This window comes from Rissa tridactyla, chromosome 8 (genome assembly GCF_028500815.1).
Source record: "Rissa tridactyla isolate bRisTri1 chromosome 8, bRisTri1.patW.cur.20221130, whole genome shotgun sequence".
NCBI classification, from domain to species: domain Eukaryota; kingdom Metazoa; phylum Chordata; class Aves; order Charadriiformes; family Laridae; genus Rissa; species Rissa tridactyla.
The window spans coordinates 4490801-4504932 of NC_071473.1; the positions used below are offsets into that span (position 1 = coordinate 4490801).

A 14132-nucleotide genomic window follows, 5' to 3' on the forward strand; every position below is an offset into this window, starting at 1 on the left:
GTCAAGACTGACTTGTTTGACATCTAGGAAAAATACCAACCTACCATATTTGCAGTCATCAGGGAAAGCAGAGACCAGGGTGGAGGAAACCTGCATTTCCAATGCAAATGGTAAATAAAACCACCAGCGAGGCCCGTAAGCAGAGTAAAAGCCCTGCCCAGAGAGCCAGATCGGCTGGAGCAGCCTGTGTTTGGGCTAGCCACAGGTTCCCTCCAGCCCAGACAACCCTGAATAAGAGCTGGGAACAGAGACAGGTATAAGAACCTCCCGAGAAGAAACTGGGCTCGCAGCAGTTTGTAAGAGTTGCACTTGGACTCATGGTCCACCAAATAAATGAGCAACGTGGCGGTGTAGATAAGACATGGAGGTTGAATACAAGGCAGCAGCGGGACATCAGATGGGCGGTAAAAGAGGAAGGAAACGAACAGCTACACTGAACTCTGTCATTTCTCTTGATGGTGGCTGGGAGGTGGCCAGACGGTGAGAGGAGAAACCCTCCCTGCTGCGCCTCGCTTCAGGAGCACTCTTCTCTGTCTGGGTACTTAGGGCCCTTCTGTGAAGATGGGTTCAGTTCAGGGCTGGGCCATCTCAGGGCAGACTTTGTTCATCTTGTGACAAATACACAGTTTTCTTAGCCCAAAGAAGGCGGGCAAATACCATCCTGTCCCATTCCAGGAGGGCGAACAAACAAATTAATGCTAGTATCAAGGTATTTTGCTCCATATAAGACAAAAATCTCTTAACTCTTCAAGGTCTGGCTGACCTGGCGATTTTATATTTTTCCCTCTGCAAAGTCTTGGGTCATTTCCTTTGATTTTTCTTAAGACTGATACAGTCTGGACATCTCATCTTTTTGTCAGCATGACTAAAGCCCAGCTGGACTACAATGGCCAGAGCACTTGGTAAGCTTGGGTGAACTGCTAGCTCCAGTGCTGTAAGTGATTTTTCAATACTTGATGCGGTTTAATACAGTAAGGCCTGCTAAAGTAGATTACAGATGGGTATAATACAAGTCAGGGCAGGCTCCAGGTCAGCAATCCCTCTGCAAAAACCAACTTCAAAGACCAGGACTCCTCCTGCCCCAAGCATGAACGATACCCATAGTCCCACCCATGAACTGATACCTTGGAAAGCCCATTTTCTGAACCTGACGCTTTGCACCCTCGGAGGGGACTTCTGTGAGGAGGCCAGTTTTGTTTGAATGCTCTGGGGTTTCCTGGGACATTTGCATGCAGCCAGCTGGCACCTCTCCTGAAGCAGCACACGCTCACTAACGAGAGAACGGGACCCCCCCGAAGCCAGGGACCATTTCTGGTCAACACTCCCTGATACAGCTAAGAGACAATGAGGCCCTTCAGGGCTAAATCCTGAGAGCCGCTACTGTCTCCTTTGCCAAGGACATCACTAATTCCTGGCGGTGGCTTGATTCCATAAGCGGCTCAGCGAGGTGACTTTCCAGGTCACCAGCTAATTGCAGGTAAAGTGCCAACGACTGTCTCCGGCAGGAGCGAAAGTTGGGAGCACTGGGGGAAGAAAGGGCGTAAAATGTGTTTGCTCAGCTCCCTTTAGCTGAGCCAGCTCCCCTCGGGCAGCTCAAGGGAGGTGAGAAAGGGCTGGGTGACTTGCAAGGATCTATGGCTGGGTCCTGCCGTCTCTGCAGCCTGAGAAATCCTAATATGTCACCGACACTAAGCCAGACGGGGGGACACTCTCAGCCTGGCCCAGGGTGGCCATTTTAAACCTCCTAGTCCCCCCACAACCCCTGGCTATTTGTGTGCTGGAGAGGAAGAGGAGGTGGTAGCCAGGGGACTGCTTGTTCCCTACAGATCTCCTTTGAGTCTTGCCCATTGCTGGTGGCTTCAAGAGCCAGGAGACGGCTGAACCAACTCCTCTACCGCCCTTCCCGTGACCGGCCCCTCGGCATTTCCCCACCTCTGTGAAACAGCGAGGGGCGAACCAAGCCCTCTGAAACGCAATCATGGATAAACTGTAGTTTTAAAAAAATCCCCCATCTTCCAGCGCCTGGTGTTCCTGAGAGGAAACCACCCTGGGCTCCCCCCTGCTCGCTGGAGTCGGGAGCAGTGAGTAATGCTTGCAGGCTTCCCTGCCCGGCACCGCATTCTTTTCTCCAGCATGTAATGGCCCAGAGGAGGAATAAACCGAGCCTTGCTGGAACAGCCTGCAGAGTAGCCCTGTGTGCCGTGGCCTCGCGTCGGAGAGGCATCGGGAAGGGTTGTGAAAGGCTCAGCCTCATTTTACTGGGGGGGGCTGGTTGCCTGAACAGCAAGTGAAATAGGAAGAAAGGAGAAAAAAAACCACCCTGCGAAGTGCTAACTAACAGAAAGCCTCGTCTGCTGCGCTCTGGAGCATGAAAATCAGCTGGGCTCCCCTGCGCCCAGTGGCTCTGCACCTTCCCATCGCTCGCCCTCTCCCTGTGCCCACACGCTGCCCACCTGAGCTGCTCTCGGCCTCGGCGTTTTGCTGCTCTGTGGTTTCTCTCTCACCGCCACCATCATCTCTTCTGGTTTTTTTTGTGTCTCAACACATTTTTCCACCACGATCAGTGACCATTTCAGGGAAGGCTGAAGAAAAGCACCCCATTTCCTTACTGCCATCATCTCTTCTTGCCTCCCGGCCTTTTTCCTGCCCCACTTCCCCCAGCTCCCCCCCTAGGAGCTGCCATTGCCTCCTCCTCACTCCATTTCCCCAAGACCTCAGGTTATAAGCCCAGTTTGGGCCTTGCACCAACCTGTTTCGCCTCCTCTGTTGCAAACTGGTGCTTCCAGTAACTTGTCTGCCCAGCCCAACGCCTGCTCCTACAGCCCTGCCAGGCTCCTACTGCACCCAGGGCAGCCGGGAGGGATGCTGGGGAGATGAAGGGCAGAAACCGGCAGGTCCACCCTGAATACAGAGTGATGCCGGAGCAGGATCAGGCCAGGAGGAGGATTAAAGAGCCAATGGAGCCTGTTCCTTGCCTTTCATCTGCTGTGAGCATGACACAATCACAGCCATTAGCTCTTCAAAGACAGGCAGCTTGGAGGAGCCTTGGGAAGCCAGCACCTCTTTGAGCAGGGCTCCAAGGTCTGGTTTGCCTGAGTTGGCAACTTGCGGTGTCACCTGGCTTTGCTCTCCCTGGTCCCCTCTGTCTCCTTCCTTCCACAGCAGCAGCTCCAGGCTTTGCTGTGCCCAACAGGATCTCAGCTCCCAGCACAGCTTTGCGAGGATCCCTGCCGTGGCTGCTCCTTTTCATGAAACTGGAGAACTTGATCTATCAAACAAGGCTGAAGTGTGACAGAAGGCTCAGAAGCCCAGAGGATGGGGACAGAGTTGAGAAGCCATGCAAACCTCCTTCCTGGCAGAGGCTGGGCTAGAGGCAGGTACCTGCACCGCCCACAGCAAGTCCTGGAGCTGTGGCTGTCCCTCACCCTGCAAAGAGCTTCTTCCCTCCCCACACCCTTTTCCCAGCCCCACCCCTGCCCAGCCATGTCTAACAGCCTGGTGGCCCTGCTCAGTTTTTTCCACTTCAGAGAAGACTTTCTCTTGCTTTCACCTGAAATCCGCTCCACCCAGGAAGGGGCCTGCCGGAGAGCATGAGTCACACAGCCTGAACTCAGGGCAAACCAGCAGGACAGACAAGCTCAGGCACCCGGCACAGGGAGAAGAGGGGACAGTGCCCCATGGGCTATGGAGGAGGGCTGCAGAGTAGCCAAAAGGGCCTTGGCTACAGAAGCCACCAGCTTTAGCATCATGTTTATGGCACCACCACCACTGATTTCATGAAGCCAAAGCCAGTCATACCACACTGCAGAGGAGAGACACACACACACAGGGCAGCATTTCGGAAGGTGCAGTTGGATCCCCACTAAGCCCAGCTCCTCCAGCAGCTCCTGACTGCACACAGGGGCAGTATCTGAAGAGCTCCAGCCTTAGAGACCTGCAGGTTTGGCAGGCTCAGCTCTTCCCCACTGTATCGCCATGAGCCATCTGGCTTGTAGATCAGAGAGCCCACAGCACCAGCCCCAGTCAGATAGCTCATCTGTGCAGCCTGGCAAGGTTAGATCGGAGCACGTAGTAACTGTCAAAAAAGCAGCATGGAAGAAAGAAAATTAACAGTCAACACCAGTCAAGCCTCTATGGTGTGCACTTTTATTTGAACTGGTCTTAAGTCAGTGTACAGGTAGCCCCTCCCTCCCCCACATACTGGCACCGCTTCTCCTAGACCCTGCGGGGGGACTGTAAAGCCTTCATTCACATCTATCACTGGGGAACACAGCCCGCTTGCTTGACAAATCGAAGAGAAAAAGGATCAAGTGTGTTTTGTTTTTAAGGCGGAAAGATACAAAAAGACACTTGTTGGATTACATAATTTACAGACAAGCAATTATAACCTAACACCAGAAACTGGCATCGGCTCCCTCCGAGCTGGGCTGCTGCCTTCACAGAGGCGAGTAACTTCCTGTAACAATGCATTATAACAATATTTGGAATGACTATTAAAAAAAGAAACAAATGTACAATCAAAGTCCTCAGATGCATTGTAGAACTTTGGGGGCGTTCGCTCCAACATGTTTTGTTTTAAGACTGCTGCTGACACCTTCACCATTCCAGTTTTTTAATCCTGAGTCAAGCGCCAAAAAAAAAACAAATAAAGCCATGCCAATCTCGTCTTGTTTTATGCGCATTTATGGGTTTCATTTCATCACAAGGGTGTGGGTGTTGGTAACAGTCCGGTTTAGAAGCATTTGCGGTGGACAATGGAGGGTCCGGATTCATCGTACTCCTGCTTGCTGATCCACATCTGCTGGAAGGTGGACAGGGAGGCCAGGATGGAGCCTCCGATCCAGACAGAGTACTTGCGCTCAGGGGGGGCAATGATCTGCAGGGAAGAGGAAGAATCGGTCAGGTGCACAGCGTCACACTCCCCTCACTGCCCACGCATGGCCCTGCAAGCCAGAGCTGCTCAATTCCCTTATCTAGCCTTGGCCGAGATACCATGAAGTTCAAAAACAAGCTGAAGACATAACCTCACACACACCCACCTCCCTCCTCCTCGCTTTGCAGCCAGTGTATTTACACTAATCCCATTACTCCTATGGCTGGGTGGATGCCATCTTGTCCAGAGCAAGGCCATTACAGCTGCACCAGACACAGCAGTACGGTTTCTATCTTCTCTAGTAGGAGCTTAGCTTACCCTCCTCCCCGACCCACTCTGCATTTCAGCATAAACAGGGGCACCAAGAGCTTCCCCTGACTCCAATCCTACCTTGATTTTCATTGTGCTGGGTGCCAGGGCTGTGATCTCCTTCTGCATCCTGTCAGCAATGCCAGGGTACATTGTGGTACCACCAGACAGCACTGTGTTGGCATACAGGTCCTTACGGATATCCACATCGCACTTCATGATGGAGTTGAAGGTGGTTTCATGGATACCACAGGACTCCATACCTGTGAGGATGAAGCAGTCTCAAGTCAGCAAAGGCTCAGAGACAGCCAAAGAAGCCTGAGGAGCTACTACAGGCAACCAAGAGACCAGCAGTCCCTTCAGTGGCTAGGCACTACAAAGCCAAGGCTCTGACAGGCTCAACCTCCCGTTCTACTGCCTCAAGTCCCTCAAACAGCTTTAGGCTTTGGGGAAAGTGAGGCTAACCAGTAGGACAGGACAGACCTTGCTATGGACCAGCAATAATATGGTAACTGGCTGCCATGGCCTCTACATTACCTTTTACAGAAAGTTAACACTGGGGGGGACCACTGGGTCTCCTGAAACAGTTGGACTTACCCAAGAAAGATGGCTGGAAGAGGGCCTCAGGGCACCTGAACCTCTCATTGCCAATGGTGATGACCTGGCCATCAGGGAGTTCATAGCTCTTCTCCAGAGAAGAGCTAGAGGCAGCTGTGGCCATCTCCTGCTCAAAATCCAGGGCAACATAGCACAGCTTCTCCTTGATGTCACGCACAATTTCTCTCTCAGCTGTGGTGGTGAAGCTGTAGCCTCTCTCTGTCAGGATCTTCATGAGGTAGTCCGTCAGGTCACGGCCAGCCAGATCCAGACGGAGGATGGCATGGGGGAGGGCATAACCTTCGTAGATGGGCACAGTGTGGGTAACACCATCACCAGAGTCCATCACAATACCAGTGGTACGACCAGAGGCATACAGGGACAACACAGCCTGGATGGCTACATACATGGCTGGGGTGTTGAAGGTCTCAAACATGATCTAGGGAGAGAAAAAGAGGGGGTTGAGTCAAGAGCCGAAACCAGGGTTCTCACTACAGGCCTACACAAAGTCCATGCAAGTAATTTTACTTTTGTCCCTAGATAAGAGAACTTCACTCCCCCTCAAAGTCCATGCTCATCTTGCCTGGGCTCCACCCACACCTGACAGGTCAGAGCCTGAGCAGGGACACCAGCACCACCACAGACCCATCCACATGTCACAGCAAGGACTAAAACAAATGCCAAGTTAACTACAGTACAGTCACTCAGGGCTGGTAAATGGGTTAGTGTGGCTAGTCAGAAACAGCAGTTAGACAAGTTGCTAGTTCAGTCTCAGAGAAAGCCAGCTTAGAAGAGCAAACAAAACCTGTCAAGGTCCAGCAAAGAGGAGACTCAGGTCAGGAAAGGAAAACCCTGTAAAGATGGCAAAAAGGGAGAAGAGTGGTGAAGGAGGAGAGAGGACAACATGGAAGAGGAGAGCTGGCCCGCAGCAACATCTGCTGTAGCTCCGAGCTCTGGAGTTTTACACACCTGTGTCATCTTCTCTCTGTTGGCTTTGGGGTTCAGGGGAGCCTCTGTGAGCAGCACAGGGTGCTCCTCAGGGGCTACTCTCAGCTCATTGTAGAAAGTGTGGTGCCAGATCTTCTCCATATCGTCCCAGTTGGTGACAATACCGTGTTCAATTGGGTACTTCAGGGTCAGGATACCTCTTTTGCTCTGGGCTTCATCACCAACGTAGCTGTCTTTCTGGCCCATACCAACCATCACACCCTGCACAACAAAGAACAGGCAGTGAGTACTGATGAAGGGCAAGTCACACTGGGGGGACACAACAACCTGCTTTTCCCCAAAGATGGGTTTTTGATTATTGTTCCCACTCTGTTGGGAGAGGCATTTGGCCAACTGCTCCAGCACAAAAGCTCTGCAGGAGGCCATATTCCCCACCAGTTGTATTGCAGCGCAGAAGCCTCTCGGGTTATCAAGTCAAATAAATGGGCTTCTTGAAGCTCCAACGCCTCTAGGGGAACCGCTTCCACCCAAAACTCCCCCTTTTTCCCCAACAACGGCCCCCCAGCCGCCTACCTGATGTCTGGGGCGCCCCACGATGGACGGGAAGACAGCACGGGGCGCATCGTCCCCGGCGAAACCGGCCTTGCACATACCGGAACCATTGTCAACGACGAGCGCGGCGATATCATCATCCATGGCTGGCTGCGGGAGGAGAGAGAAGGGGGACACGGGGACATGAGCATCACCACCGGATCACACCGCGGTCCCCGCCGGGAAGGGGAAGGGCAGGCGATGGCCCCTTCCCCACCCATTTCCTTCCCGCCGCCCGCCAGAGGGGGCGGCGCCTCCCCCGTTCACCGATTCGGGACAAAGGAAGTCCCCGCCGCCCTCTTCGTGATATTACCATAAAAGGCAATGGATGGAGCGCGCGCGCCGCTTTCGGGGGAGGAAAGGGGGGGGGGGGCGGACGGGACGCGGCAGCCACGCCCCAGCGCCCCCCCTCGGGCTCCGGGTCACCCACCCCGCTCGCCCCGCTGCGGAGCGGCTCGGGCAGCCCCAAAAAAGGCTTCTCACAGCCCCCCAGAAAAACCGCTTCTCCCGCAGCCCCAAAGGGCCTCCGCGAGGAGCCGCGGAGGGGCGGGCAGTAGCCACCTCGCCCAGCCCGCTAGCCAAGGCTCAGCCCCAGTGAAGAGCGGCGGCACGGGTGGGATTAACGCCGAGGGTTTTATGCCATTAATTGCCTCAACTCCGCCGCCGCGGGCTTAATCCGGGGGAGGGGGGGGGGGACGACGGCAGCTGCCGGCACATGTGCCAGGCGGTGGCCGGAGCGAGCAGCCCGCCTGCAGAAGGGTACACACACCGGGGGTGGGGTGGGGATTCTGCCCTTCTCCCCCCACACCCCTCGGCACACAGCTTTTGTTCCACAGTTCCCCCCTCGGGAGGGGGTGCCACCCCCCTTCCCCTGCGAGAAAAAACCCACCGGGGCTGCTCGCATCTCCCCGGCGGGGGGGGGGGACCGCGCCCCTCCCCAGCGGGGGACAACGCCCCCAGGCCCAGCCGCGCCGTGAACTACCCCCCCCTCCTCAAATCTCCCCCACTTTAGAACTAGGTGAACGGGGGTACACCGCGATGCAGACAAAGCCCCGCACCCCATTACGTCCCGTCCCCCCCCCGGCACAATAGCCGAGCCGCTCACTCGCCCCGGCCCAAATCCTCTTAGGAGGCGGATTAGCCCCACAGGCGACAAGGGGGCAACCCCCTCCATCCAACCAGCACCCCCACTGAACCGCCACGTCCTTCTACACCCAATACAACACCACACCGCACGGCGCCCTGCCACCCCCAGCAAACAAAGGGCGCCCGGGAGGGCGCCCACGCCACCTCTTCATCACCTTAATTAACCGAATATTAATAACAGCAACGACTTAATGGCGGAGAGAAGCCCCCTTCCCCCCCCGGTGCCGGTCACCGCTCACCTTCGGGGAGTTGCGCGGTCGGAGCGAGGCGGCGGTGTTGGCGGGAGCGGGGCGCGCTGAGGGAGGCAGGCAGAGCTCGCGGCGGCTGCCGCCCGCCGCCCGCCCCGCCTTTATATGGGGCCGCCGCCGCCGCCGCCTCGCCATAAAAGGAAACTTTCGGAGCGCGCCCTTCTGATTGGTCCCCGCCGCGCCTCCCCGCCTCGTGCCGCCCCGCCTCCTTCTCCCCCCCCCCCTCCCCTCCCCGCGCGCCGGCGCGCCGCCCCGCCCGGCGCGCGCGGTAGCGCCCCCCCCAAGAGAAATAATATGGGGGGGGGGTCACACACAAAACAAACCGGTGGGGTGCAGCCCCCCACCCCTCCGCTTTCACGCTGGGGAACGGGGCTTGTTGCCCCCCTCCGTGGTCCCCCGGGTGTCGCTTCCCCCCCAAGCGCCGCGACCCATAGACAAAGCCCCGCGGATGGAAGGTGGGGGGGCCGGGGTTCGCCCCCGGGCTGTGCGGGAGCTGGGGGGGGGTGTACGCCCCCCCACCCCACGGCAGGGGATGGGGGCACTCCCGGGGGCACCGTGGATGGTGGGGGGGGGGGGGAGTCCTGCCTGCTCCTGCCTGCAGCGCTGCCCATCACCTGCACACCCCCCGGGGGGGGGGGGAGGGAGGCAAACACCAGTCACCCCCAGTGGGTCCCAGCCCCGAACGGGGACCAAGTTCAGTGCTGATGTCAGCAGGCGGCGGTGACAGGGCTCCTGCCGGGCCGGCGGCCCTTGAACCCGCCCGGGGAACGTGGCGGCCGCCGCCGGGCACCGGGAGAGGCCGTGTCCCCTCCGTGGTGGCGGCACCCGGGAGAAGGAGCTGCTCCATCGGCCCCGACTGGGGCTGGGGACCCCGCTCCCCGGCCTGCCCCGGCCTGGCGGGGGTCACGGCGGGAGCAGCGATTTGGTTCGCTTTGGGCAATATTTGTTTCTTTCCTCTTTGATCCCAAATCTTGCCGGAGCAGGAGACGTGGCTCCTGCCCGAGCTGCCGCTCTGCAGTCCCCCTCTCCGGCTGTCACCGACACACGGCGGCGTGAAATAAAGGCGAGGGCAGCGTCCGCGGAGCAGCAGCGACAAGGGGTGATTTGTGTCCCCAGAGCGTTGCGCGAACACGGGCTGATTAATCAAGTTAATTAAGCAGCCCTGTAAGTAAAGTACCAGCAGCAGCCGCCACTCGCAATCTGTTGCTGGTTGGGAGCAACACAGACTTCGGCGTGGGGACCTTGCATGTCTAATCTCCGCGGTTTGAAAACAGCAAGGGGGGGGCGGGGGTTAAGATCTGGGGGAAAAAATGCTAAAAATGCCTGCTCACCGTGGGACACCCCTTGCTCGGCATCGCCGGGGGGGTGGGCTGGGGGAGCCGGACCTGCCATCGGGGTCTTGCAGCCCATGCCGGCGATCTCTTTGTCACCGGGGAGCTGCAGAGACCACCATGAGGATGAGGATGGGGCCTGGAGGATGGGCCCCCTCCCCAAACTGCCAGCTGCCCTCCCCAGCAGGGCATCTGGCCGAGGGGGGGACCCAGGTGTTATCATCCCCCCCCCAGCATCACTCCCTGCTGCAGGACAAAGAAAGGAACAGAGCAGCAGGAGGAACCTGCAAAAGCCTGCTGAGATGGAGATTTGCAGTTACCTGGGGGGGGGGGGGGAGGTTTGGGAGGAGATGGGACACTGTGCATGGATGGGGACACGAGGAGCAGCCCTTTTCCCTGGGATGGCGTTCCCTTCCCCAGGAGCACCTTGCCCAGGAGCTGCTGGAGGTGCCCCCAAACCCAGCACCATGGGTGTTCCCAAATGGGTGCTTCGGAGGGGATGGCGTGGAGAGGAGAGACAGCAGCCCCGTGGGCTCTGCTGGGCCGCCCCAGGGCCATGCCTCGTCCCTCAGGGCAGAGGTGGCCATGGTAATGGACCTGCCCACCCAGGCCACCTTAGGACCACGTCATCCCCTCCACACTGGTGGTGGCCATAGTAATGGACCTGCCCTGCCAGGCCACCTAAGGACCATGCCATTCCCTTCATGCTGGAGGTGGCCATGGCAATGGAGCAGAGACAGTCCAGCACACGGGGACTGTCCCCACGGGAAGCCCTTGGTGGAAGGGGACCCACAGATCTGCCTTTGCACGGTCTGCCTGTGCCACCTCGGGTGGATCGTGCGAGATCTCTGTATCGCAGCTTCCCTTGCAGTAAAATGGGAGTCATCACTGGTAATTACCTACCTCACAAGGAATTAATTAATGTTTGCGCTCTACTTTGAAAAGGCTGATTATTAATTAGAAGATTATACGTCAAATAAGGGGAGCCACAAGGCATGGGTACAGCCTTGATGGCCCTTGCGGGCGTAAAGCATCGTCCACGAACGCGCTGATAAGGGCTTTGCAGGAAACGGCAGCAGGAAAACGTCCTACGATAGCACTGGGGTGATGGGTTTGGGATGGGCAACATCAGCAGGAGCTCAGGACCAGGTGGGGAGGCCACCACGGCTCACAGGGGTTTTAGCCAGCTGGATGGGGCGTGCATCAAAGGGATGGGATGCTCTGCTGCATCCCCATGAGCTGGTCGGGTGGAACGGGGCTGGGGAGCCACAGATGCGAGCCAACCCATTAAGTGGGGAAGGGAATTACCGGGCAATTAGCGTCTCTTGATTATCGGACTGAATCAGAAAGCAATCAATCCGCCAGCATCCGGCGGGCAGTAACACCAGCTCCGCGTCTCCTGGCTTTGGAGGGGACAGTGGGATTTGGCCTCGGTGGGGAGGGCAGGATGTGGCCCGCAGCACACGGCTGGGCCACCGCTTCCTCCCAGCCTGAAGCCACTTTAACAGCGAAGCCACCAGCCAGTCACCGTGTTCACCACCCAGCCCATGCACGGTGTGAGGGACCAAGCTGGCTGCTCCCATCAGCTCCTGGGGTGTCGCAAGAGCCGAGAGGAGGGAAAGGGGAACTGAGCAAAGAGCTCCCTGGCCGCCGTGTTACCCTGGGGCACACGTTGCAGGCTCCCGAGTTTCCTTGTTTTGCTTCACTTCTCCCTGCTTGTCCTTGGCACTCGACTCGCCCCAGCTCCGGACAAAACTATCCAGGGGAGGATCCGCCTGCCCTTCGCTGGCTGATATGGCCGGGCTTGAATTTCTGCACTTGTGGGACAACACGCGAGCTGTCCTTTCCAGCCCTTCCCTTAGAGCAGAAGCTCTTTGCCCATGCGGGCACAGCATCTGCCACGCTTTTGGGGAGAGGAGGGGGGGGGAAATAATCCTGGCAGCTTTTGGGGCTGGCTTGAATTTCTGCACATCCCCTTCAGTGCCAGCTCCTCCATCGCTGCCCCCGCCATGCGCTCGGGCCTCCGTTCTCTCCCTCCTGCCGTTGTGACAATGGGAAAAGAGGTGGAAACTTCTGAAATCAGCCCAGTCGCTTTAAATCACCCTCCTGCAAAAATCACGGAGGTTTTTCGGAGCGTTGCCTTTCCCCTCCCTTCCCGTTCCCCAGGGGGGAAGAGGGAAAGCTGCTGGCCACATCCCCTGTTTCGCAGGCACAGGGACCATCCCAGCGCCTTCCTCTTTTTCACTTCACTCCTTGCAGCCATCAGCTCCAACGGGAATTTGCAGGAGGTGGAATCTCAGCAGGAACCCCAGGCCCATCTCCCCCTTTGGAGGTGTTTGGGGGCCTCCCCGCAGTCCCCACGTCTGCCTTTATGTGTCCCACATTCAGCGTTAAACCCTGAAGAACCCCCCCCCCCTGAAATTTTTCTGACTGGTTGTGTTGCATTCCCGATGCTAGCTCATCTCCAACGAGCTGCAGACTCCCCTCTCCCACTTTAAGCATCACTCCCCGCTGTCGTACATCCCTCCCCAAGGTTCCTGCTCCTTTGTATTGATCCTCGAGCTCTTTCCGATTTATCAGTGCCTTTTGCAGGGAGAGATGAAAGCCTTTCCCTCTGCGGACCTCCGTGTGCAAGGGACCATTCTCACCCAATCCACTGTGTCCGCGGTGCATCGAGCATCTCCCCCATCCATCCACAATGGAGATAAATCATTATATTGTATCACGCTGGAAAACTGTATAAATTCATCGCTTTCCATCTCTGGGCCACTGATAGACATCCCGTGCCAGGTTTTGCTGATGCTGTTGGAAAGGGCACAGCCCTGCCCAGGTACTGGAGGTGGTAGAAGGGGACACGTGCCTGCTGTCCCTGATAACAGGACCTTGCTGGAAGGGTTGAAGCCCTGAGCAGTGTTTTTTCTCCCCCCATTTCCCCAGCCATGCCTGTCCTCGCTGCCCCCAGGCCCATCTCTCCGTGCCCTCCGTTCCTTCTCCAGCGTACCCCCAGGGCTGGTCCCTGCGCTGGCATTTCCAGATCGTGATGCTGGCCCCAGGATCCCCCAGCCCACGCAGGCAGCAGGAGACCAGGGCTTTGTTCCCAGCCGTGCAGGCAGCCAGGGAAGCAGCTGGTGCCGGGGCTGGGCATCCTCTGCCCAGCTCCATCCTGGTCCCCAGCAGCCGTGCCACCCTCCCAACCTCCCCGGGCTGAGCTGCCTCGGCCGGAGCAGAGCAAAACCCTCCCTTCCCCCACTGGTTAAATGCGCTGCTGGTGCTGTCTTGGTTGACCTTGACAGCAAAAGCCGGTGAGGCCCAAGCGTTGAATTGTTTTCCGCCCAAGGTCATTCCCCAGCACAGCAAGATTACACCGGAGCGATGCCGGCCGGGCTCCCAGCCTCAGCCCTCCTGGCCACCACGCATATCTTTGGGGTCCACTTGTCCCACGGTGATGGGACAGGTATAAGCTAAGCCCTACGCTGGCCTCTTCCCCCTGTGGAGAGCTTCTCCGCAGGGATTGAGAGCGGCCGAGCAGCTCTGTCCCTCCAGCCTGGCCTGGCGTCAGCTGCGGGGGGTATTTCCTCCAGCTAAAAACAGAAGGGGAAGAGAAAAAGCTGATGTTCCCTGGGCTTTCTCTGCAAGTCCCGTCCCTCTGGCCCTGCTCACCCCACTCACATCGCCTCCCAAACAGCACTGAATGACTCCTCTGCCAGGATGCAGCCCCGGAGGGGACTTTCCCACAAAGGATGCTCCCCGGGATTCGGTTACCTGGCCCGCCAAAAGGCTCCCACACGTGTTACATGGCGCTATGCCGAGCCGTATGGTGTATTTTCAGCTGCTTCTTAATTACTTTGAGAATTGATTTTTCTCGGTGGCTGATGATAAAGGCAGGGAGGCAGCTGGATGGAGTTTTCCGCTTGTACCGTACCTAGGAAATGAAACAGATCCTGGGCTACCCAGGCACGCCAGGAAATTCGCTTTGATCTCCGTTGGGCTAACGGCACTTTTGATCCGGGGGCTTCAAGCCTGTGGCAGGGGTGACCTGTCCCACCTCAGAGAGGGAAGGGAAAAGCACTGCCTTCATTTTCCGTGTGG

General features: G+C 57.5%; 1 protein-coding gene across 1 annotated transcript; it reads right to left on the minus strand.

Moving 5' to 3' along the window:
* Positions 1-4123: 4123 nt before the first annotated feature.
* Positions 4124-8816, minus strand: ACTB (actin beta). The gene is made up of 6 exons (XM_054212079.1): positions 8704-8816; positions 7301-7429; positions 6749-6988; positions 5780-6218; positions 5264-5445; positions 4124-4876 (listed from the first exon to the last, which is right to left on the minus strand). The coding sequence occupies exons 2-6, from the start codon at positions 7421-7423 to the stop codon at positions 4733-4735; spliced, it is 1128 nt and encodes a 375-aa protein (XP_054068054.1). The 5' UTR covers positions 7424-7429; positions 8704-8816; the 3' UTR covers positions 4124-4732.
* Positions 8817-14132: the final 5316 nt, after the last annotated feature.